Source organism: Aethalodelphis obliquidens, unplaced genomic scaffold, assembly GCF_003676395.1.
Source record: "Aethalodelphis obliquidens isolate GAN/ISIS:26980383/991018 unplaced genomic scaffold, ASM367639v1 scaffold30, whole genome shotgun sequence".
In the NCBI taxonomy this organism is placed as follows: domain Eukaryota; kingdom Metazoa; phylum Chordata; class Mammalia; order Artiodactyla; family Delphinidae; genus Aethalodelphis; species Aethalodelphis obliquidens.
The window spans coordinates 5,011,582-5,031,537 of NW_020837974.1; the positions used below are offsets into that span (position 1 = coordinate 5,011,582).

The 19,956-nt window shown below is 43.0% G+C and overlaps 1 protein-coding gene across 4 annotated transcripts in view; it reads left to right on the forward strand.

Moving 5' to 3' along the window:
- Nucleotides 1-19,956, forward strand: part of LMTK2 (lemur tail kinase 2) — a 177,059-nt gene that overhangs the window by 109,033 nt on the left and 48,070 nt on the right. For 3 of the 4 annotated variants that reach the window (XM_027125761.1, XM_027125759.1, XM_027125760.1), the window contains 2 exons: nt 13,562-13,686; nt 16,691-16,835. In XM_027125761.1, the coding sequence (XP_026981562.1) occupies nt 13,621-13,686; nt 16,691-16,835 (211 nt within the window). In that variant the 5' untranslated portion in view covers nt 13,562-13,620. The remainder of the gene's footprint in view (nt 1-13,561; nt 13,687-16,690; nt 16,836-19,956) is intronic. The other variant, XM_027125762.1, reaches the window with a different exon arrangement.

The following is a 19,956-nucleotide window of genomic DNA, read 5'->3' on the forward strand; positions in this document are numbered from 1 at the left end:
TTTTTTTTTTTTTTTTGTGGTACGCGGGCCTCTCACTGTTGTGGCCTGCGGAGTGCAGGCTCAGCGGCCATGGCTCACGGGCCCAGCCGCTCCGCAGCATGTGGGATCTTCCTGGACCGGGGCACGAACCCGTGTCCCCTGCGTTGGCAGGCGGACTCTCAACCACTGCGCCACCAGGGAAGCCCTCTCTCAGCTCTTTAAGACCACCTCCTTGATTGATGCCCTTGATCCCATCCTGCCTCATCTGTTGCTTCCCTCCAGGGCTCAGTCAGCAGCAGCAGTAGCTTCCATATTTTCTCCTGGACCCTCTCTCTCAGTTCACATATAAAAGATGACAATTTAATGTATGTATTTTCCCGCATAGCTTTATTCTACTTTTGAATAACTTTATTAGTGTAAGTTCTCGGGAGTAGTTAAAAATAAAAGTGAACCATTCTTATGTTTCTTTTGCTACTAATCACCGTATTTCTTTCCAAGACACTTTTTTTTTTACATCTTTATTGGAGTATAATTGCTTTACAATGGTGTGTTAGTTTCTGCTTTATAGCAAAGTGAATCAGTTATACATATACATATGTTCCCATATCTCTTCCCTCTTGCATCTCCCTCCCTCCCACCCTTCCTATCCCACCCCTCTAGGTGGTCACAAAGCACTGAGCTGATCTCCCTGTGCTATGTGGCTGCTTCCCACTAGCTAGCTATTTTACGTTTGGTAGTGTATATATGCCCATGCCACTCTCTTGCTTTGTCACAGCTTACCCTTCCCCCTCCCCGTATCCTCAAGTCCGTTCTCTAGTAGGTCTGTGTCTTTATTCCTGTCTTAACCCTAGGTTCTTCATGACATTTTTTTTTTCTTAAATTCCATATATATGTGTTAGCATACGGTATTTGTCTTTCTCTTTCTGACTTACTTCACTCTGTATGACAGACTCTAGGTCCATCCACCTCACTACAAATAGCTCAATTTCGTTTCTTTTTATGGCTGAGTAATATTCCATTGTATATATGTGCCACATCTTCTTTATCTATTCATCCAATGATGGACACTTAGGTTGTTTCCATCTCCGGGCTATTGTAAATAGAGCTGCAATGAACATTTTGGTACATGACTCTTTTTGAATTATGGTTTTCTCAGGGTATATGCCCAGTAGTGGGATTGCTGGGTCATATGGTAGTTCTATTTGTAGTTTTTTAAGGAACCTCCATACTGTTCTCCATAGTGGCTGTACCAATTCACATTCCCACCAGCAGTGCAAGAGTGTTCCCTTTTCTCCATACCCTCTCCAGCATTTATTGTTTCCAGATTTTTTGATGATGGCCATTCTGACTGGTGTGAGATGATATCTCATTGTAGTTTTGATTTGCATTTCTCTAATGATTAATGATGTTGAGCATTCTTTCATGTGTTTGTTGGCAGTCTGTATATCTTCTTTGGAGAAATGTCTATTTAGGTCTTCTGCCCATTTTTGGATTGGGTTGTGTTTTTTGTTATTGAGCTGCATGAGCTGCTTGTAAATTTTGGAGATTAATCCTTTGTCAGTTGCTTCATTTGCAAATATTTTCTCCCATTCTGAGGGTTGTCTTTTGGTCTTGTTTATGGTTTCCTTTGCTGTGCAAAAGCTTTGAAGTTTCGTTAGGTCCCATTTGTTTATTTTTGTTTTTATTTCCATTTCTCTAGGAGGTGGGTCAAAAAGGATCTTGCTGTGATTGATGTCATAGAGTGTTCTGCCTATGTTTTCCTCTAAGAGTTTGATGGTGTCTGGCCTTACATTTAGGTCTTTAATCCATTTTGAGCTTATTTTTGTGTATGGTGTTAGGGGGTGATCTAATCTCATACTTGTACACGTACCTGTCCAGTTTTCCCAGCACCACTTATTGAAGAGGCGCTTTCCTCCTCTGCCTTCCGTACACCCTTGTCTCCATCTGCCTCTACAGCGTCCTGTTTCCTGTTTGACCCTGTTTCTTTGTCCCATCCCCATCCCTTAAATGTTGTTCCCACCCCCTTGGCCCTCTCTTTTCTATTCCCCTCCCCGTCTCCTCTCTATTTGCATCAATTAGTGCATGTAGATATTTTTTAAAGTGAAAGTGTTCCAGAGCTTATAATAAAAATAGCTTAGGGAGCCCCTGTCCCACATCCTGTTCTTCATCCCTACTCTCTGCTCCCCTGGGCATTGCCTGCCAGCTCTTTTAGCCATGTTGCTAAAGAACAGGGTGGAACCACTATTTCTGGGTTTCAGTAGGTACTGAATTTCTGCTATGGAAGAAGAGGATTTATATACTTACACACGTACACACTCTCCCCCTCCTCAGCATCGTTATTTACACTTTTTGGTTAAATCAGCATTCAGCATTCTTTTTTTTTTTTTTTTTGCGGTACGCGGGCCTCTCACCGTTGTGGCCTCTCCCGTCGCAGAGCACAGGCTCCGGACGCGCAGGCTCAGCGGCCATGGCTCACGGGCCCAGCCGCTCCACGGCATGTGGGATCTTCCCGGACCGGGGCACGAACCCGTGTCCCCTGCATCGGCAGGCGGACTCTCAACCACTGCGCCACCAGGGAAGCCCTTTTTCACCTTTTTTAAGGAGGGTTTTCTCAAATGTCAGGCGATCCTTGAAAGCCTGCCCATGTTGAAGAATGAGGGACACTGATGGGAGGTATCCCCTGCAACCCTTTCCCCTCACACTCCTTGTCGCATCTGCCGCCAGGTCCCAGGCACTCCTGCCTCAGTGCCCTGGAGTAGGAGTGTGCCCCTGAGCATCACCACGTGGGAGCTGTGTGACCCGGGAGAAGCATCTTTGCCTCTCCCAGGTTCAGCTTCTTCACTTTAAAGTGGGACTAATAATAGTACCCACCTCAAAGGGTCGTTATGGGGTTGGATGAGTTTAGAACAGTGCCTGGCATATAGTAAGCACCATTTATGTATTAGCTATTTTTATAACCACCTGGGGCCAAACCACCATCATTTTTCATGTGAATTATTCTAATATCAGAATGGGTTCCCTGATCACTCCATATAAAGTAACAATCTCCCACGTCCCCTCCCTGCTTTATTTTTCCACATTGCTTATCACCGTCCAAGGTACCATATATTTATTAATTTGCCTGTGGTCCGTCTCCTGCGCGAGAGTGTAAGCTGTGAATGCAGGGGCTTTGTTCTCTCCACTTCTGTGCTCCCCGAACCTGTGGCAGTGCCTGTTCTGTAGAAGATGCTGGGTGAACACTTACTGAATGAATCGATGTGTTGGGTGGGGCTTACTGGTGGGTAGACTTCACAGTCTGGTGATGGAACAGCTGTTTCCATAAGAGACACCTTGTCCCCAGAACTCTTCTAATTATCTATAGGTCTCTTGACTTGGGCTGGACACCTGAGTGTCTGGAAGCACCTAGTTATATTGGGTTTATTTTTCTGTATAATATAAGGACAGTATCAGAGGAGCATTATCAGATAGGAAGCCCGAGGTAATCTTGCCTTGATGTTCCATAGACCCTTGTCCAGTTCAGTATTGTAAGCAGTTTCTGGCTTAGTTATTAAGGTAGTACTTTATTATGGAGAATTTTGAACATAGACAAAGTAGACGGAAGAGTGTAATGAATTCTCTGTGCCCCTCCCCCAGTCCAGCCATCCCTATGGCCAGTCCAGCTGCATCTGTACCACCATCTGCTTCCTCTAAAGAGAGAACTTTTAAAGACGTGGCCGGAGAATGTGTGTCAATTATATTGGCGAGACTTCCAATTAGACCTTAGGAAGCTGGGAAGGTTCTGAGACCATAGACTCTATCAAAGTGTTGTAGGAAATATTAAGAAACAGGTAGACATGTTTATCTAGGATGTTTGGGGTCTGCCCTGCCTGGGAAGTAAGGAGCACACATCTAGGTCATCTGTCCTTTCCTTTTTGGCTGTATTTTGCAGGAAGTGTACCGGCTAAGTGTTCTGAATACAATACTGCCATTGACTTGCCTGCACGATGCTACAGATTTCAATGGGAAGTTGTATGGAAAGACAGAATGTCCTTTTCCCCAGACATTAGTGGTGCACTGAAGTGGCCAGTTGTGGGGGAAGAAGCCCTGGGAAACTGGCCCAGGGTTTCTACTTCTGGGACCAGATCCTGCCTGTTCATCAGCTGGCTTCCTGGACCACAGGGAGGTCCTGATTCAGAACTGTTACAAACATCTGGCACTGTGGATGACTCCACACCTTAACTATGCCAACAAGCTAATTAAGATTCTAGTTCATAAAATATGATCCCTGCCGTCATTTTCCTGGGGTGTGGTCCCAGGGTGGTCTGGCAGAGGTCATCTAAACCTGACATTCCTTTGGCCAAACTGTGACATTCCTTTGGCCAAGCTCACGTGAGATGAGCTCTTTTGTGGTAGTCTCCATCCTAGTTAGTGATTTTAAAATTGGAATAAAATGAGCCTCTGATAACAGCTTTTAATGGACACAGCTGAGAGAAACAGCGACTTCATCTAAAATGATCTCATTCACCGGTATTCAGTCAGCGCTCAAAGTATATAACCTTTCTGCAGGTGTGAGAGAACAGTGCGGTTGGCTGACCTTGGAAATTGTTTCTGAAGAAGAAGAGGACTTCACTGGTTAGCACACAGCATGGTTTGTTTTTCCAGGCTGTTGATGTCCTGGCTTAGGGGTCTTTGTGGAATCTCTGATTCATCAGCTAGATCATCAACGCACTATTTGCTGTTCCCTGCGGTTGGGTATATTTAGTGCTGTGCTTCATTTTCCCTTCCTAATATTAGAATTCATCAGGGAGATTCTAGAGTGTTTAATGTTATTATAAATAGGTGTATTGTTAAATTAAGAGACAAGGAAAACAGTGACTGAAGATTCTGTGCACAGGAAACCTTTATGATAGATGGGTTTGTAATTTTGAGGTGTTAAATAAAAATGTGTGATTTGCAATGATTGTCTGAATCTTTTTCCTTGAGTAGTATGATTCATTTGACTGGTCTCCCAGATGTAGAGCTGCTTGTCAGGATGTTGGAAAAGGAAGGTAGACTTGTTGGTCCTACACTTAAAAAAAAAAAAAAAAAAAAAAGCCTGGGCTTGATGTCTGGCACTGGTTTGGAAGATTGCTGGTCCTTAGCTTCTCTGAGTTCTGCCAGGTTTCCTTTGTCTAGTCAGCCCAGTGGGCACCAGCTTTAATTGTCAAGTAGACACATAAATCTCTCCTGCGCATTTCCTGAGGGTGAGGGTGGAGAACAGAAGGGTTAGGTACGTATCTGACCCTCGCTTTAACTGCTGTAGAGTCCGTTCCCATTTTCAAACCACTGCGTCCTGGGAAGCCAGGGAGGAAGGCTGCGTATACTTGTCTCTGGTACCAGCAAGAGTGGATCCCCTACCAGTGGGGGTGGTGTTCCGAAATTAATAAATTTCCAGTGTTCAGGGCTGAGCTCAGCCACCCTGCAACTTCAGAAGGTGACTGACTGTATTTGGAGATCAGGCCTTTGAAGATGTGAATATGTTAGAATAAGGCCATTAGCTCTTTCGTTGCTAATCCAATATGACTGTTGTCCTTACAAGAAGAGGAAATGTGAACACAAAGAGACATCAGGGATGCTCGCTCAGAGTAGGACACAGCGAGAGGATGGTCATCTGGGGGCTTCCCTGGTGGCGCAGTGGTTGAGAGTCTGCCTGCTAATGCAGGGGACACGGGTTTGAGCCCTGGTCTGGGAGGATCCCACATGCCGCGGAGCATCTGGGCCCGTGAGCCACAACCACTGAGCCTGTGCGTCTGGAGCCTGTGCTCGGCAACAAGAGAGGCTGCGGCAGTGAGAGGCCCGCGCACCGCGATGAAGAGTGGCCCCCGCTCGCCACAACTAGAGAAAGCCCTCGCACAGAAACGAAGACCCAACACAGCCCAAAATAAATAAATTAATTAATTATTTTTAAAAAAGAAGATGGTCATCTGCAAGCCAAGGCCTCAGAAGGAGCCAACCGTGCCGACCCCTGGCTCTTGGACTTCAGCCTCCAGATTGTGAGACAGATTTCTGTTGTTGAAGCTGCACAGTGTCTGGTGTCTGGTTATGGTGGCCCGAGCAGACTAATACGCAGGTTTAGACTCGTGTCTTAGAAGGCATCTGTTAAGATTCCCTGTTACTTGGGGTACCGACCATGGAGGCTCCTTGTGCAGCACCATCGGGGGCCCCTGGAGGAGAGGGTGCCTTTGGATCCTCTCTGCCGGCGTGGGGTGAAACCACTCTGACGGCTTCCAGTGAGATGAGACTGTGCAAAGAGCATGGCGTGTGGAAATAAATACCCACTATCACAGGAGAATATAAGCTGGGGGAAACCCACTCTTTAAGAAAACTTATTTTTTAAAGAAAACAACTTAAGAGTTACACTGCTAAACATGAATTGCAAAATGGGCAAGTAAAGAGTGTTTGTGGGAGTTGTGTGCAACCTGGGGAACGAGTGATAAGCCATGACTGGGGCAAGGGAGGGACACCCCAGTGCCGTGGACATAGGGTGATTAGTGATGGGGGAGAATCTTTGCTGAGTAAGAGCATAAAATTACTGAAGGAATGCTACTTTTTGGTCTTATTTGTTTGACCCTGAAAGCATGTGTTTATCCTGTTAACGAGTAGATTAATGATGGATTTCTGGTGGGGGAGAAAGTGAACTTGAAGACTGAGGTCACAGAGAATCCATCTGGAAGGACTGGGAGGGGTCCATCGTCGCTCCAGGTGGAGAGCTGGGGCGAGTGATGAGGGTGCAGGGCGAAGAGGTGAACGGGGGCTGGAGGACCAGGGATGCTGTAAGGCTCGTTAAGGGGTTTGGACTTTCAGCTGACAACCATGGGAAGCCCCTGGTACAGAAGTCAAGACGTGGAAGGATGGAGCCACCTCTCCCTGTGTCCCCTCCTCCTGGTCTCCCTCCCCGTAGGTGCCCACTGTTGCCCGCTGGTGACGTTGTGTACACACTGTTGCGACCTGTTCTGTTTGTTTCTGGTTTTTTTTTTTCTTGTTTTCATTTAAACATACATCCTGGAGATGGGTTAAATCGTATCCCCCTCCCGGATTCATATATTGAAGTCCTAACCTCTTATAACTCAGAGTGTGATCTTATTTGGAGACAGGGTCTTTACAGAGGTTATGAAGTTAAAATGAAGTCATTAGGAGGGCTGTGATTCAACATGACTGTGTCCTTATAAAAAGGGTAAATTTGGACACAGAAATAGGCATAGAGGGAAGGTGATGTGAAGATTCCCAGGGAGAAGACAGACCTGGGACAGATCCGTCTCTCACAGCCCTCAGAGGAACCAACCCTGCCTCATCTTGGACTTGTAGCCTCTAGAAGTGTCCATACCAGTTCGTACTTTGTTACAGCATTTCTAGCAAACTATGACACACAGATTGTAAATTGTTATATCTACTTTTTTTTCCTATTTAAACTTTTTATTTAATGGATGTGAAGAAATTATTTAATAAATGGAAAACTTCAAACATACACCAGACTAGACAGAGGCTATAATGAATTCCCACGAACGTACCTTTCACCCACCCATTGACTCGGCTTGGGGCCATCTTTTTTCATAATACCCCCATCAGTTTCTCTACCCTCATACTATTCTGAACCAAATTCCAGTCATTGTTGAATAGGTCACTATCTCTGAGAGATAAAGACAACTTTTAAAAACAGAGCCATTATCACTCTCTCCTAGGAGAACTAGATCATGCTTCCCTAATATGGTCAATTGTCAGTGTTCAGATTTCCAATCGTCTCAATGCCATAATTTTTTTAAGGTTTTTGAATCATGATTCAAATTAACACCTGTACATTGCAGTTGGTTGGTCTTTTAAACTCTCTTTTAGTTCCTTCTCCATCTCTCTTTCTCTCTCCTTGTAATTCATCAGGGTTTTCTCCTTGAGTGTTTTTCGTAGCCTAAACTTTGCTGATTATGTTCTTGTTGTGAAATTTAATATGTTCCACTGTTCTCTTTATTTCCTGTTAATTGGTATTTAGATCTAGAGGCTTGGTCAGATGCAGGTTTGATACTGTGTTACTATTGGATTGTTTGTTTTGGGTAGTACTGTGTAGTGGGTGGTGGTGTGTCTTTCCATCTGGAGGCTGGTAATGTCAGGTCGTCTGTCTTTTTGCATTACTAGCTATCGATACAAATGTCCTGTCATGAAATATTTTTCTTTTGGGTTTTTTTTTTTTAAACAGCTATTTAAGAATGTAAGCACTATTCTTAGCCGGCAGGCCATGCCAAAACCAACAGCAGGCAGTCTTTCCCCACAGGCCATTGTTTCCTGAGCCCTGTTCTAGGGTCTATATATCTTGGACATAAGAGGAAATATCTATTTGGTCTTTGTCCCCTCTTCTGGCACGGAGCTCCTGAAACCCTTGGAATTTCCTGAGTGATGGGGTGACAGGAGCACCTCTTGTTATTAATAACAAGCGCCTTCCAACCACACCGGAATTTATGCTATTGAAGTGACTCTTGGCCCCTAAGTACCTTCAGGATGGGGGCCGGTGGCCAGAGGAACCAACCATGTGATTAAAGGGTTTGAAGTTTCAGTCTCACCCTTTACGACTTGAACCACTGGCTAACCAGATAGTAAATATGGGGAAATTTTCTTTGTAAACTGGTATCAGTATATCAGCTGGTAACCAAACAGGGAATGACAAAGTTAGAATATCAGCGTTTTGCAATCCCTCATGGATCTAGACATTGATCATCATTTCTTTTTATCTGTGAACCTTTAAAATTTTTAATTTAATCTGAAAAAGGATTCACAGGTGACTCTTCAGTTAATTACACATGTGCTCAAGTTCTAATCATGGTTCTAGGCAGGGATTTATAATGGTTGAATTAATAATTGGATAGCACTCCTCACTTACTCTGCGTCATTACTGAGAAATTGTGTTCCCCAGATTACCTGGTGATAGATAAGATGCACCTACCTCTCAGAGTTTCTTAGGTTTTCTGCTTATTAAATCAAGTGCTAGGTATCTATTAAAATGGTTTGGAAACGAAAATGAAAACTCATAGACTGTACCTTGGAGATGCCATGTGTTTTTGCATCGGTGTCTTGGGGAGGTGTACGAAGTACCCCAAACCTCTAATTATCCTTGTTCTCAGTTTGTAATCTGTGAGGCAGCCTCAGTGTGCGGAGACACTCCTGTCATTATTGATGTTTTTCTGTAGGCAATGGTTGGTTTGACTTAACACGTCTCTGAATGCTGCAGACTCGAGAGTGTCAAAAGAAAACTGTCTTTCTTCATAGTTTCCGGCTGTCGCAATCAGGAACCTTCCAGGGTCCTGGGTTGTAGTTTGACCACTGGGGCCACGGGGATTTTAGTGTAGTTCCTCAGGTCTAGAATTTACTTCCTCTCTGAGGTTTATGCAAACCCATCTCACCTTCCAGCCTATAGGAGGCTGGTTTGATTTCTTCATTTTATACAAGTTTTTCTTTTTTGTATGGAAGTGTTCCTCTGTTGGTATACAGTTTTGTTGTTGTTGTTTTTTTTTAAAGCATAGGACTTTGGGCTGATCAAAAGAAAAATACAGTAAACAAAATAGTTTCTAGGAATGGTAAAACTGTAAAAATGTCTACTAGAGGCTATCTAGTAAATATCTCAGGTAGTGATTTAGAACCTTTTCAGTGGGCCTGGTAGACATTGAGGTGGAGTAGACTTGTATGCCTTGAGGAAATCTGAGTCCAGGAGAGCAGAGGCCCCTGCAGTGTCTTAACAGAAATAAATACGTTATCAAGGTCAGGCAAAACTCCACATAACTAGTTATTTTTAACACGGGTATGACTTTTAATGCCTGCCTGATGACTCACAGAAGACAGTTTTATGGATCAGTTATTGCGCTGGCCCTCAGGCAGTTTTGATCAAATTTTATGATAGGGTGTGACGATAAATTATAGATGAAAAGAGAGAAAAAAGTTGTTTACTATTCATCCTCTGGAGTTTGGAGAAGTATGAACTGTCTTAATTACAGTGAGAGGTTTCCTTTGAAGCACTTAGGCTGTTTTTAAATGTTAAAAACAATGAGGCAAATCGATGTGGTATCAAGGGACTTGTACCCAGCACCCCTGAACCCAGAGTCTGGCCTAGCCGCTTTCCCACCTCGTGTCCTTAGGCACATCGGTGTCCTCGTCTGTGACATGGAGCTGGCGTTGTGACGATCAAATGAAATAATACTATATTTTATCAAATCTCAGATATGACCGATAATGACACACCCTTATTTTTGTGCCATTAAGAAAGAAGAGGGCTTCCCTGGTGGCGCAGTGGTTGAGAGTCCGCCTGCCGATGCAGGGGACATGGGTTCGTGCCCCCGTCTGGGAAGATCCCACATGCCGCGGAGCGTCTGGGCCCGTGAGCCGTGGCCGCTGAGCCTGCGCATCCGGAGCCTGTGCTCCGCAACAGGAGAGGCCACAGCAGTGAGAGGCCCACGTACCACAAAAAAAAAAAAAAAAGAAAAAAGAAAGAAGAAATGCTGCCAATGAAAACAGCTTTCTTTCAAATGTAAGATAGCCCTGAAATTTAGAGATCTTAAAATGCAGTGGGCAAACCTCATCTTAAAAATCAGTAACATAGGACTTCCCTGGTGGCACAGTGGTTAAGAATCCGCCTGCCAATGCAGGGGACGCGGGTTCGATCCCTGGTCCGGGAAGATCCCACATGCCGTGGAGCAACTAAGCCCGTGCGCCACAACTACTGAACCTGTGTTCTAGAGCCGGGAACCTAGCTACTGATTCTGCGTGCCTTGAGCCCAGACTCTGCAACAAAGAGAAGCCACTGCAACAAAGAGTAGCCCCCACTCACCGCAACTAGAGAAAGCCTGTGCGCAGCAACGAAGACCCGATGTGGCCAAAAATAAACAAATAAATAAGTAAATAAATTTATTTTAAAAAATCAGTAAAATACAGTGTATATGAAAGCGTTTTGCCACATAAGCCTCAGGAGTCGTATTTAATCCTTATTATATGAGTCAGGGGGAGTGAAACAGAGTTATAAGAAAATACCAGTGGGCAGCACAGGCCGAGCTGAGTATTGGTTCTAGACGGTCGGCTCTCAGTGGCTCAGGCTCCTTGCTTCGCTTAGTTTTCCAGATGGGCACCGGTGTCCCTAGTCAGGGAATTCTGCGTTCTTCTGTGTTCATGTGCGGATTTCCCTCTGTGTTCGATTTTGTGGGTTTAGAGCTTGCAAGTGCTTGACAACCTTTGGTCAATGGCATTATTTTTAAGAAGGAAGGCTGCAGCGGAGTCCGACCCCCTCGTGACAAAGCAGGTTCCAGCAGTGCTCATTCTCAGATAGACTTGTGTTATTGGAAAGGAATTCATTCCTGCTTTGCACTTGACGTGCTGACTCCTTTAGGCTTCTCTGCTCTTCACTAAAGAAGAGCATTTTATGTTCAAGAATGTGTTTCACTCACATAAGAGTTTGGTTAGTTTTTGCTTTCTTCAGGTACTGTGATCTCATTTAAGAAAAATGGTGGCATCGTTCCTTAACTTGTCTCCAGGCCTCCTTGCTTGGTGCCTCTGAACATGTAATTTGCCGTTGGTGGGGATTTTAAGGAAAAGTTTATTTCTGACTTTACTGTGATAATCATTTCACAATATATATGTATATGAAATTATCATGTCGTACACCTTAAACTTACACCGTGTTATATGTTAGTTATATCTCAAAGCAGGAGAGAAAGAAGAAAAGTGTATTTCTTAGTAAAACGCTGGTAGGTAAGACTTAACAATTTGCTCTAACAAAAAAAGGTTCGAACTAGCCCTAGTTGAATAAGATGCTTTCCAGATAACTAAATCTTTGCTGAAAGTAAGCAGAGAGAATCTTTCTGGTCTAGACAGGGGTTGCAGACTTTTTCTGTCAGTGGCTCACATGCAGTATCTATTACAAATTCTTTTTTTTCCCCCCGCCCCCGAAACAGCCCTTTAAAGATGTAAAAATCATCCTTAGCTGCCCCCGCCCCCGCAAGCAAAAAGTGGTCACAGGCTGTAGTTTTCAGGTTCCTTATTGTGACAGGAGCTCCTTGGAGAAGTGGCTGATTCTAAAGTCGGAGGAGGGAAAATATAAGAGGAGCCTGGAGCTTCCCATAGCATCAGAGAGTGAGGAAGTATAGGAGGAAAAAAGTAAAGGATGGGGCATGTCTGAAGGACCCAGGAGTCAACTTGAAACAGCTCCCAGGGGCCAAAGCTCGAACAATTTGAGCCACAAAGAAATGAGAATAATGGATTATAACCCAAAGAATAAAATAAATATCTTATGAGTTCATTACTTTGTAAATGACTGAATAAATAAGTGTGGGAGGAGGGACAAATCTTCCTTACAGAAGCGTACCAAGTAGTAAATGTAGAAGGAATAAGGGAAATAGAAGAATCACCACTAGAACATCACAGTGTTCATTGCTGCAGGGAAGACGCACGACTCCGGTGAAAACTATGGTGTAAAGCTTCCCAGAGACCCGGGGTGTGTGAAGAGCCTCGGAGTGTATCCCCGGGTATCAGTTACTGTAGCCCTTTTAACCTGTGTCTACACATCCTGGGACACTCCTCCCTCCAGGAAGTACAGCTTAATTCCCTTACCCGTGCGTGTTCCCTGGACTTTGTGACCCTCTTCTGAAGAGAGGCGTATGCGAAGGGAAAAGGGTAACTTCACTGTGGTCAAACCTGGCAGAAACCCCCTGGGCCAAAGGATCCAGTTTCACGTCACTGGTAATGATTGTGCCAACATCACATGCCCCAGATACGATGTCATGAGAAGGACCTTTCACCATGTGGTGTTCTAGATTCTTCCCAGATATCTGTAACCTCAGTCCAGTCATGAGAAAACATCAGGCAACCCCATTTGAGGGACATTCTACAAAATAACTGACCAGTACTCTTCAAGAGTGTTGGAGCTATGAAACACGGACAGAGAGACATCAGAGATCGGAGGAGACTAAGTGGACATGATGAGTAAATGCAACATTGGTGGCCTGGATTGAATCCTGGGAAAGAAAAACGGTGTTGATGGAAAAACTGGTAAAATCCAAATAAAGTCAGAAGTTCAATTAGTGTTGATAGTATTGTACTAGTGTTACTGTTTTAGCTTTGATAAGTACACTATGTAAGATGCTAATGTTAGTGGAAGCGAGGTGAAGGGTATATGAGGACTGTCTGCACTGTCTCTGCAACTCTTCTGTAAATCTGAAGTTGTTTCAAAATCAGAAGTTTTTAAGATTTTTTTTTTTGATTTGTACCAATTTTAAAGTCTTTATTGAATTTGTTACAATATTGCTTCTGGTCTCGAGGCATGCGGGATCTTAGCTCCCTGACTAGGGATTGAACCCACACCCCCTGCATTGGAAGGTGAAGTCTTAACCACTGGACCGCCAGGGAAGTCCCCAAATCAGAAGTTTTTTTTAAAAAACCCTCTAACTTCTTATCCTGGGTTGGTCATCAGCTTTATCTTGAGCATTTGAGCATTATTTTATTAACTCTTGGTCCCGTTTGTATCTGGCAGAAAATATATTGATTCACTTATTAAAGTTGATTTTGGAATGTGCATGTTAATATTGTTTATTTCTCTTTCCAGGGGAGGCACCTGCTGCAGAAATTTCCTCATCTTTTGTGATCCTGTCTGTGTGCAGTTTAATGATATTAATAGTGTTAATTGTAAACTGTGTATCCTGCTGTAAGGACCCAGAAATAGACTTTAAGGTGAGCACAGGTGGTAGGAACATTTAAAGTCATCCTCTGATACATTTACCAATAGAACGGCTGTATATCACAGTCCCTTGGGTGCAGGAGTTGGCAGATTTTTTTCTGTAGGGGCCAGATAGTAAATATTAAATAAAGAGCTATTGTAAATAGTAAACACTGTGGGCCATACAGTCTCTGTCATGGCTACTCAGCTCTCAGCTCGGCCATTGTAGCCACGTGAGCCACGGACAGCATGGGAACAGGTGGTCACCGCTGTGTGCCAGTGAAATCTCGTGTACAGAATAAAGTAGGTGGTCTGGATTTGGCTCACTGGCTGCAGGTGCTGGCCCTGCCTCAGAGCATCATTGACAGTAGCCACTTGCCTGTTTTAATTTAAGTTTTGTCAAGTGAGGAATAAGGAATGATGATTGAATTCACTTGCTATAAGGCCTGTAAGGAGAAGCAGGCTGGTTTTGATTTTTTCCCAAACTATGTGCTGGTGAATTTGTGGTTGTTGAGATCATTGAGGCCAGTGTGTTTTGTGTGTGAGGAAGAGCATCTTTCAGTTTACCTCGAGCCCTGAGTTCCCTAAGGAGGAGAAAAGAAGGGTGCCAGTTGTAAAGCTTGCCCAGGGTGGAGGGTGGCGGTGGGGGAGGTGATAATATAGAAGGATTGTTGTCGTAGCTGCTGAGGATGGGTGGAGTCTGCCAGAAACCAGCTGGGATATCCCCTCTAGAACTTACCGCTGGCATGTGTTAGGGCTCAGTGAAGACTTATTAAAAAGGAGTACATAAAAGAAGGAAAAAAAAGGACTGTGCACATGCAGAGGAAATGGTCTTTAATATAGAGCTTTACCAACTGGACTAGGGCTGTCCCAGGAGTCCTGAGGACTGTGGTTCAAATCAGGGGAAAACCTTTTTCGTGGATGTGTGGACCTTATTTCTCGAGCCTCACACCTGTTTCTGTCGTGTGTTCCCTTTACCTTGGGTCTGGTGGCAGCTCTGAGGAGAGAAGATGTGCTGTCCCTTTGGCTGGACACCAGTGTTATACACACACAGGATGGAGGCTGGAGGACTGGGGTGGGCGTCTGGGGGGAAAGGCTCATGAGCACAGGTCATTTTCTTTAGAGGATTTCACCCCAGACATGGAGGACATGAGCGCCTAGGCCCTTGGATCAGTGCAGACACTTCTGTGGGAACCCAGCGACTGCGCCGCATGGGGCCACAGAGGTGGGCAGAGAATCCGTGTCCCTTGACTGTCAGTCTTGCTGAGGGACTTTGCACAGACCCCTGGCCCTTTGGGGACGAAGATGAAGCCTGATCAGTGTTTCTGAAAATGAAAGCCAGTTTCTCTCTCACATCACGATACCTCATTCTTGCCTCGAATTGTTCTAACCCCCCTGACGCTTAGTGTGGACACAGGGCATTTATGATGACTCAGATTCAGGGAGGGTGTGTTTTTATCGGGCTTCCCCAGGTGATTCTGATGCAGGCGGCTCAGGGACCACACCGTACAGGGGATCCCCTCCAGCTTCCAGACTGTAACTGAAGAAGAGTGTCACCATCTATCATTCGTGGGTTTCCTTTAGACTTAGAAGTGTGGCGTTTCAGAACTAAATGGTCCCTGGGAAGTCATTTACAGGCCAAGAAGCTGCAGTCTTTTACAAGTGACCTGGTCTTCTCTCACGGCCCCGTTGTCGTTGTTATTGTTGTTATACTGTTGTTGCTGTTATTTTTATTGTTGTTGTTGTACTGTATTACTTCTGTGAATCTTTAGAATCCTCTGCTGCCTAATGGTATATCCTGCCGCTGCCAAGGTTAGGAGTGATGGATGAAGTCTTTTTTTAATGAGAGAACCCTTAGGAATGTCTGAAGGGGCAATTGGACAAAGCTGTTGTGTTTAGAGGTGACCTCACAGATTGAAGTGTCCTGCTCTCCCCTCCCCCGATACAAATAATGATAGTGTCCTAATGCGTTTGACAACGTGTATGACATACATAAGAATATGTCCTCTTGCATGCATGTGAGAGCATAAATGTTGTATCAGAGAAATCCACCCTTGCAACCTTCAGCTTCTCCCTTACATGAGGGCGGGTGGGGTAGCGGGAGGTCGTAGAAAAGGGAGCTGTGTAGACGAGTGAAAACAGTCGCGTTCAGCTTCTGTCATGGCTCCTGGTGGGGTAATGCTCATTAATTATCTGAATGAAAGACCTTGATAATCATCTGTATCTGTGTTAAATTAACATGGACACCAAGGTAGGCCCAGCTCACTGGAATGATGATAGGAAGAGTCAGGATAGCTTTCTGCTGGACAGAGTCACTTAAAAGGTTTCCACAGCGTTATTGGTGCAGCCTCAATATTAAAGTTGCCATCTTTAGAAAGCTGGATGTTCTTAGAATGTTTATTGCACTTATGTGATACAGAGTTTAGTACTGACCTTCCTGGTTCAGATCTTGATAGTTTTGTTACCCAGTTTAATAATTTATCCATTATTACTCTTTCCAGAGAAATAGGACTCGCTTAAAAATATCTTTTCTGAGTCTTTTAACTATCTTTATTTTGATTGAAATCACACAGCAACTAGAAGTACATATACAATTGAAAAATAAATATTTTGATTCAATATGCAGAGAGATTTGTGAAAATGAATAATAGTAATAAAAAGAATACCTTAAACTATAGTAACTTAAACATAAAATTTTGAAACTGGAAGATTATTTCCCTTTTAAGTTCCAGGGTCATTTTAGAAAACTTTGCATTTAACTTCAAGTTATCAGTTTAAAAATTACATAAAATATGTATAATTTATTTTCAGATCTTAGTTATTCTGCTATTTTGAGTTGGAGAACACAATTACATATGCTTTTTACCTGAAGTCAGCACAAATTGGAAAAAAAAAATTATGGCAGTGTGTTCCAAATGAGTGAATAAATGTTCATATCTTAAATGTTAGCAGATGTTTTTGGTATTTACTCTCAAGCTGATTTATATTAGATATAACATTGCTCGTCCTTTATTTTAGGAATTTGAAGATAATTTTGATGATGAGATTGATTTCACACCACCAGCAGAAGATACTCCCTCTGTTCAATCCCCAGCAGAAGTTTTCACACTTTCAGTACCAAATATTTCACTACCAGCTCCATCACAATTCCAGCCTTCTGTAGGTAAGACCTTCCATCCTGATGTCATGTTTCCATGAATAATTTCTGAGAAGTGAGAAAGGGAGCCTTACTACTAATCATAAAAAAGTTGGACTGCCTGTCTCCTCTGCTTGCTAATTTTTCTTCCTTCTGCTCTCTGGTGAAGCTGAATTCTAGTGGTCAGGCCCATTGCATTCCAGCAAAAGCTGAGTCCTTTCCTTTTGGACCTTGGCTCTGGCATAAGAGTAAATTGGTCTCCTCGATTCTTCAAAATGGAATACTCTGACAGAGGCTCCTGGCCTCTGTGTTGGTAGGCAGGCTTCTCTGCCAGTTCTCAACACTGCCTGTCTGGCTGAGTAGGACACTGCTGTTTTCTACTGGGATGTCCTGTGTTCGGGGAGGAGGGGTAATTTGGGTATTACTTTTCATGCTAAGATAGAAGATAGAGGTTTGACTAGATGTTAATTGATTTCTTATTATAAAATAGAGTATCACTAGTGGTTCAATAATTAGGGATTTCTAATACTGCTGAGAAGGTTCTTTAAGTCTTTGTAGGTACCAAGCCTGCCTTGGTACTGCACACACAGTGGTGTATGTTTAGGGCAGTATAAACTGAACAGTTGATTAATATTGCTATAGGCTATATTTTAAAAAAAGCTAGCTAAAACATGACACAGCTGGTGTGTTTCATACAAAATATTTATATGTGGTGTGAGGTAATGATCCAGGTTAGTTCTACAGGTGGATGACTAGTTGTCCCAGCAACAAGTTTTGAGGAGACGGTTCTTCCCGCCTTGAATTGTCTTGGCACCCTTATTGAAAATCAGTTGACCATATTCATTTAGGTTAATTTCTGGACTTTCAGTTGTATTCCATTGATCTATATGTCTATCCTTATGCCAGTACCACACTGTTTTGATTATTGTAGCATTGTAGTAAGATTTGAAATTGGGAAGTATGTGTCTTCCAACTTTTTTTTTTCCTAGATTGTTTTGGCTATTCTGAGTCCCTTGCAATTCTATATGAATTTTAGGATCAGTTTTTCCATTTCTGCAAGACAGGCCACTGGAATTTTTGTGTGTGTGTGTGTGTGTGTGTGTGTGTGTGTGTGTGTGTGGGCGTGTGTGCACCCATGCATGCATATCATTTGATTCCCTTCTCATTCCCTTTTGTGTATATTTTTTATATTTTTAAGAAGTGATTATAATGGGATTACAATTACCTTAAATTTATAACAACTGAGTTTGAATTTATAACAACTGAATTTATATTCACCAACATATAAAACCTGTTCCTTCCCTTTATGTTGACACACATTACAGCTTTATACATTGTGTGCCCATTAACATAGATTTATTGTTGACCCTTGAACAACGAGGGGGTTAAGGGTACTGACCCACACCCCACACAACCACGCACCCCCAGCCCTGCACACAGTCGAAAATCTGTGTATAACTTTATAGTGGGCCTTCTGTATCCATGTTTCTGCATCCAACTGTGGCTTGTGTAGTGCTATAGTATTTATTGAAAAAAATCTACATTTAAGTGGACCTGTGCAGTTCAAACCTGTGTTGCTCAAGGGTCAACTATACAATTTTTTAATGTGTTTGTCTTTTAAGTCATATAATAAATAAAAAAGGAGCTACACACAAAAATACAATAATACTGGCTTTTATTTTACCTATGTAGTTACCAGAAATCTTTATTTCCTCATATGACTTCTAGTTACTCTTTAATGTCCTTTTATTTTAGCCTGAAGGACTCCCTTCAGCATTTCTTATAGGGCAGGTGTACTGGCAGCAAACTCCCTAAACTTGTTTATCTGGGAATGTCTTAATTTCTCCTTCATTTGTAGAGGACAGTTTTGCTAGGTATAGAATTCTTGGTTGATGGTACTGTTCTTTAGCACTTTATATGTGCCATCCCACTGCTTTCTGGCCTCCATGGTTTCTAATGAGACACGGAATTGTTATTCTTATTGAAGATCCCTTGAATGTGATGACTTGTTCTCTCTTGCTGCTTTCAAAATTCTCTATCTTTGGTTTTTGATAGTTTGATTATAATGTGTCTTGGTGTGGATCTCTGAGTTTATCTTACTTGGACTTTGTTGAACTTCTTAGATGTATAGATTCATGTTTCTCATAGATTTGAGACATTTTTTACCATTATATCTTCAAGTATTCTTTCTGCTTCCTTTTCTCCCTCATCCTCTGGGGCTCTCATTATATGTATGTTGGTCCACTTGATGGTATCCCATAAGTCCCTTAGACTTCATTCATTAACGTTTTCATTCTTTTTTCTTCCTCCTCCTCAGATCGGATAATTTCATTTGACCTCCCTTCAGGTTTACTGATTATTCTGTCTGCTCAAATCTGTTGTTGAAACCCTCTTGTGATTTTTTTTTTTTTTTTTTTTTTTGGTTATTGCACTTTCAGCTCCAAAATTCTATTTGGCTCCTTTTAATAATTTCTATCACTTTATTGGTCTTCTCTATTTATTGGGATATCATTCTCTCAGTTTCCTTTGGTTCTTTGTCTGTGGTTTCCTTTAGCCCTTTCAGCGTGTTTAAGACAGTTGATTTAAGGTCTTGTCCAGTAAGGCCGATGTCTGTTTTCTCAGGGACACTTTCTTTTAAATATCTTTTGTACCAGTGCATGTAGCATTCTTCATTGTTTTTTATTTGGTTTGTAATTTTTTGTTGAAAACTAGACATTCTGAATAATAAAAAAAAAGAAGAAAATAGAAAGGAAATAAATGACAGATGCTGTCTAGGTCCTGGCAGACTGGCTCTGTGTTGGGGCAGGTCCTCAGCCTGGCCACTGACAGCTCTGCCTTAGCTTTCACTTCCTGCTTTGCTGAGCATGAGACTTGCCAGAGGTGAAGCCTCTGTTCTTCTTGGGCCTCTTCTGAGTGTGTGTGCTTCCCTGGACATGCAAGTGGCTCTCTAAGTTTCCCTGTTTGTGTAATAATAGCTTTTTTAAAAAAAGCTCATAGCCCCCCAAACCCCCCAGATTTCACTGGGCTTTTCTGCTAAAGCTCCAGCCTGTCTGTTATTGCCTCAGTTGGGTCTTTTTATTTGCCCCGGGCAGCAGCGCCTTGTCCACTTGGCTTTCGTTGTTTCTGAGGCATGTGAAGCCTCTCCATC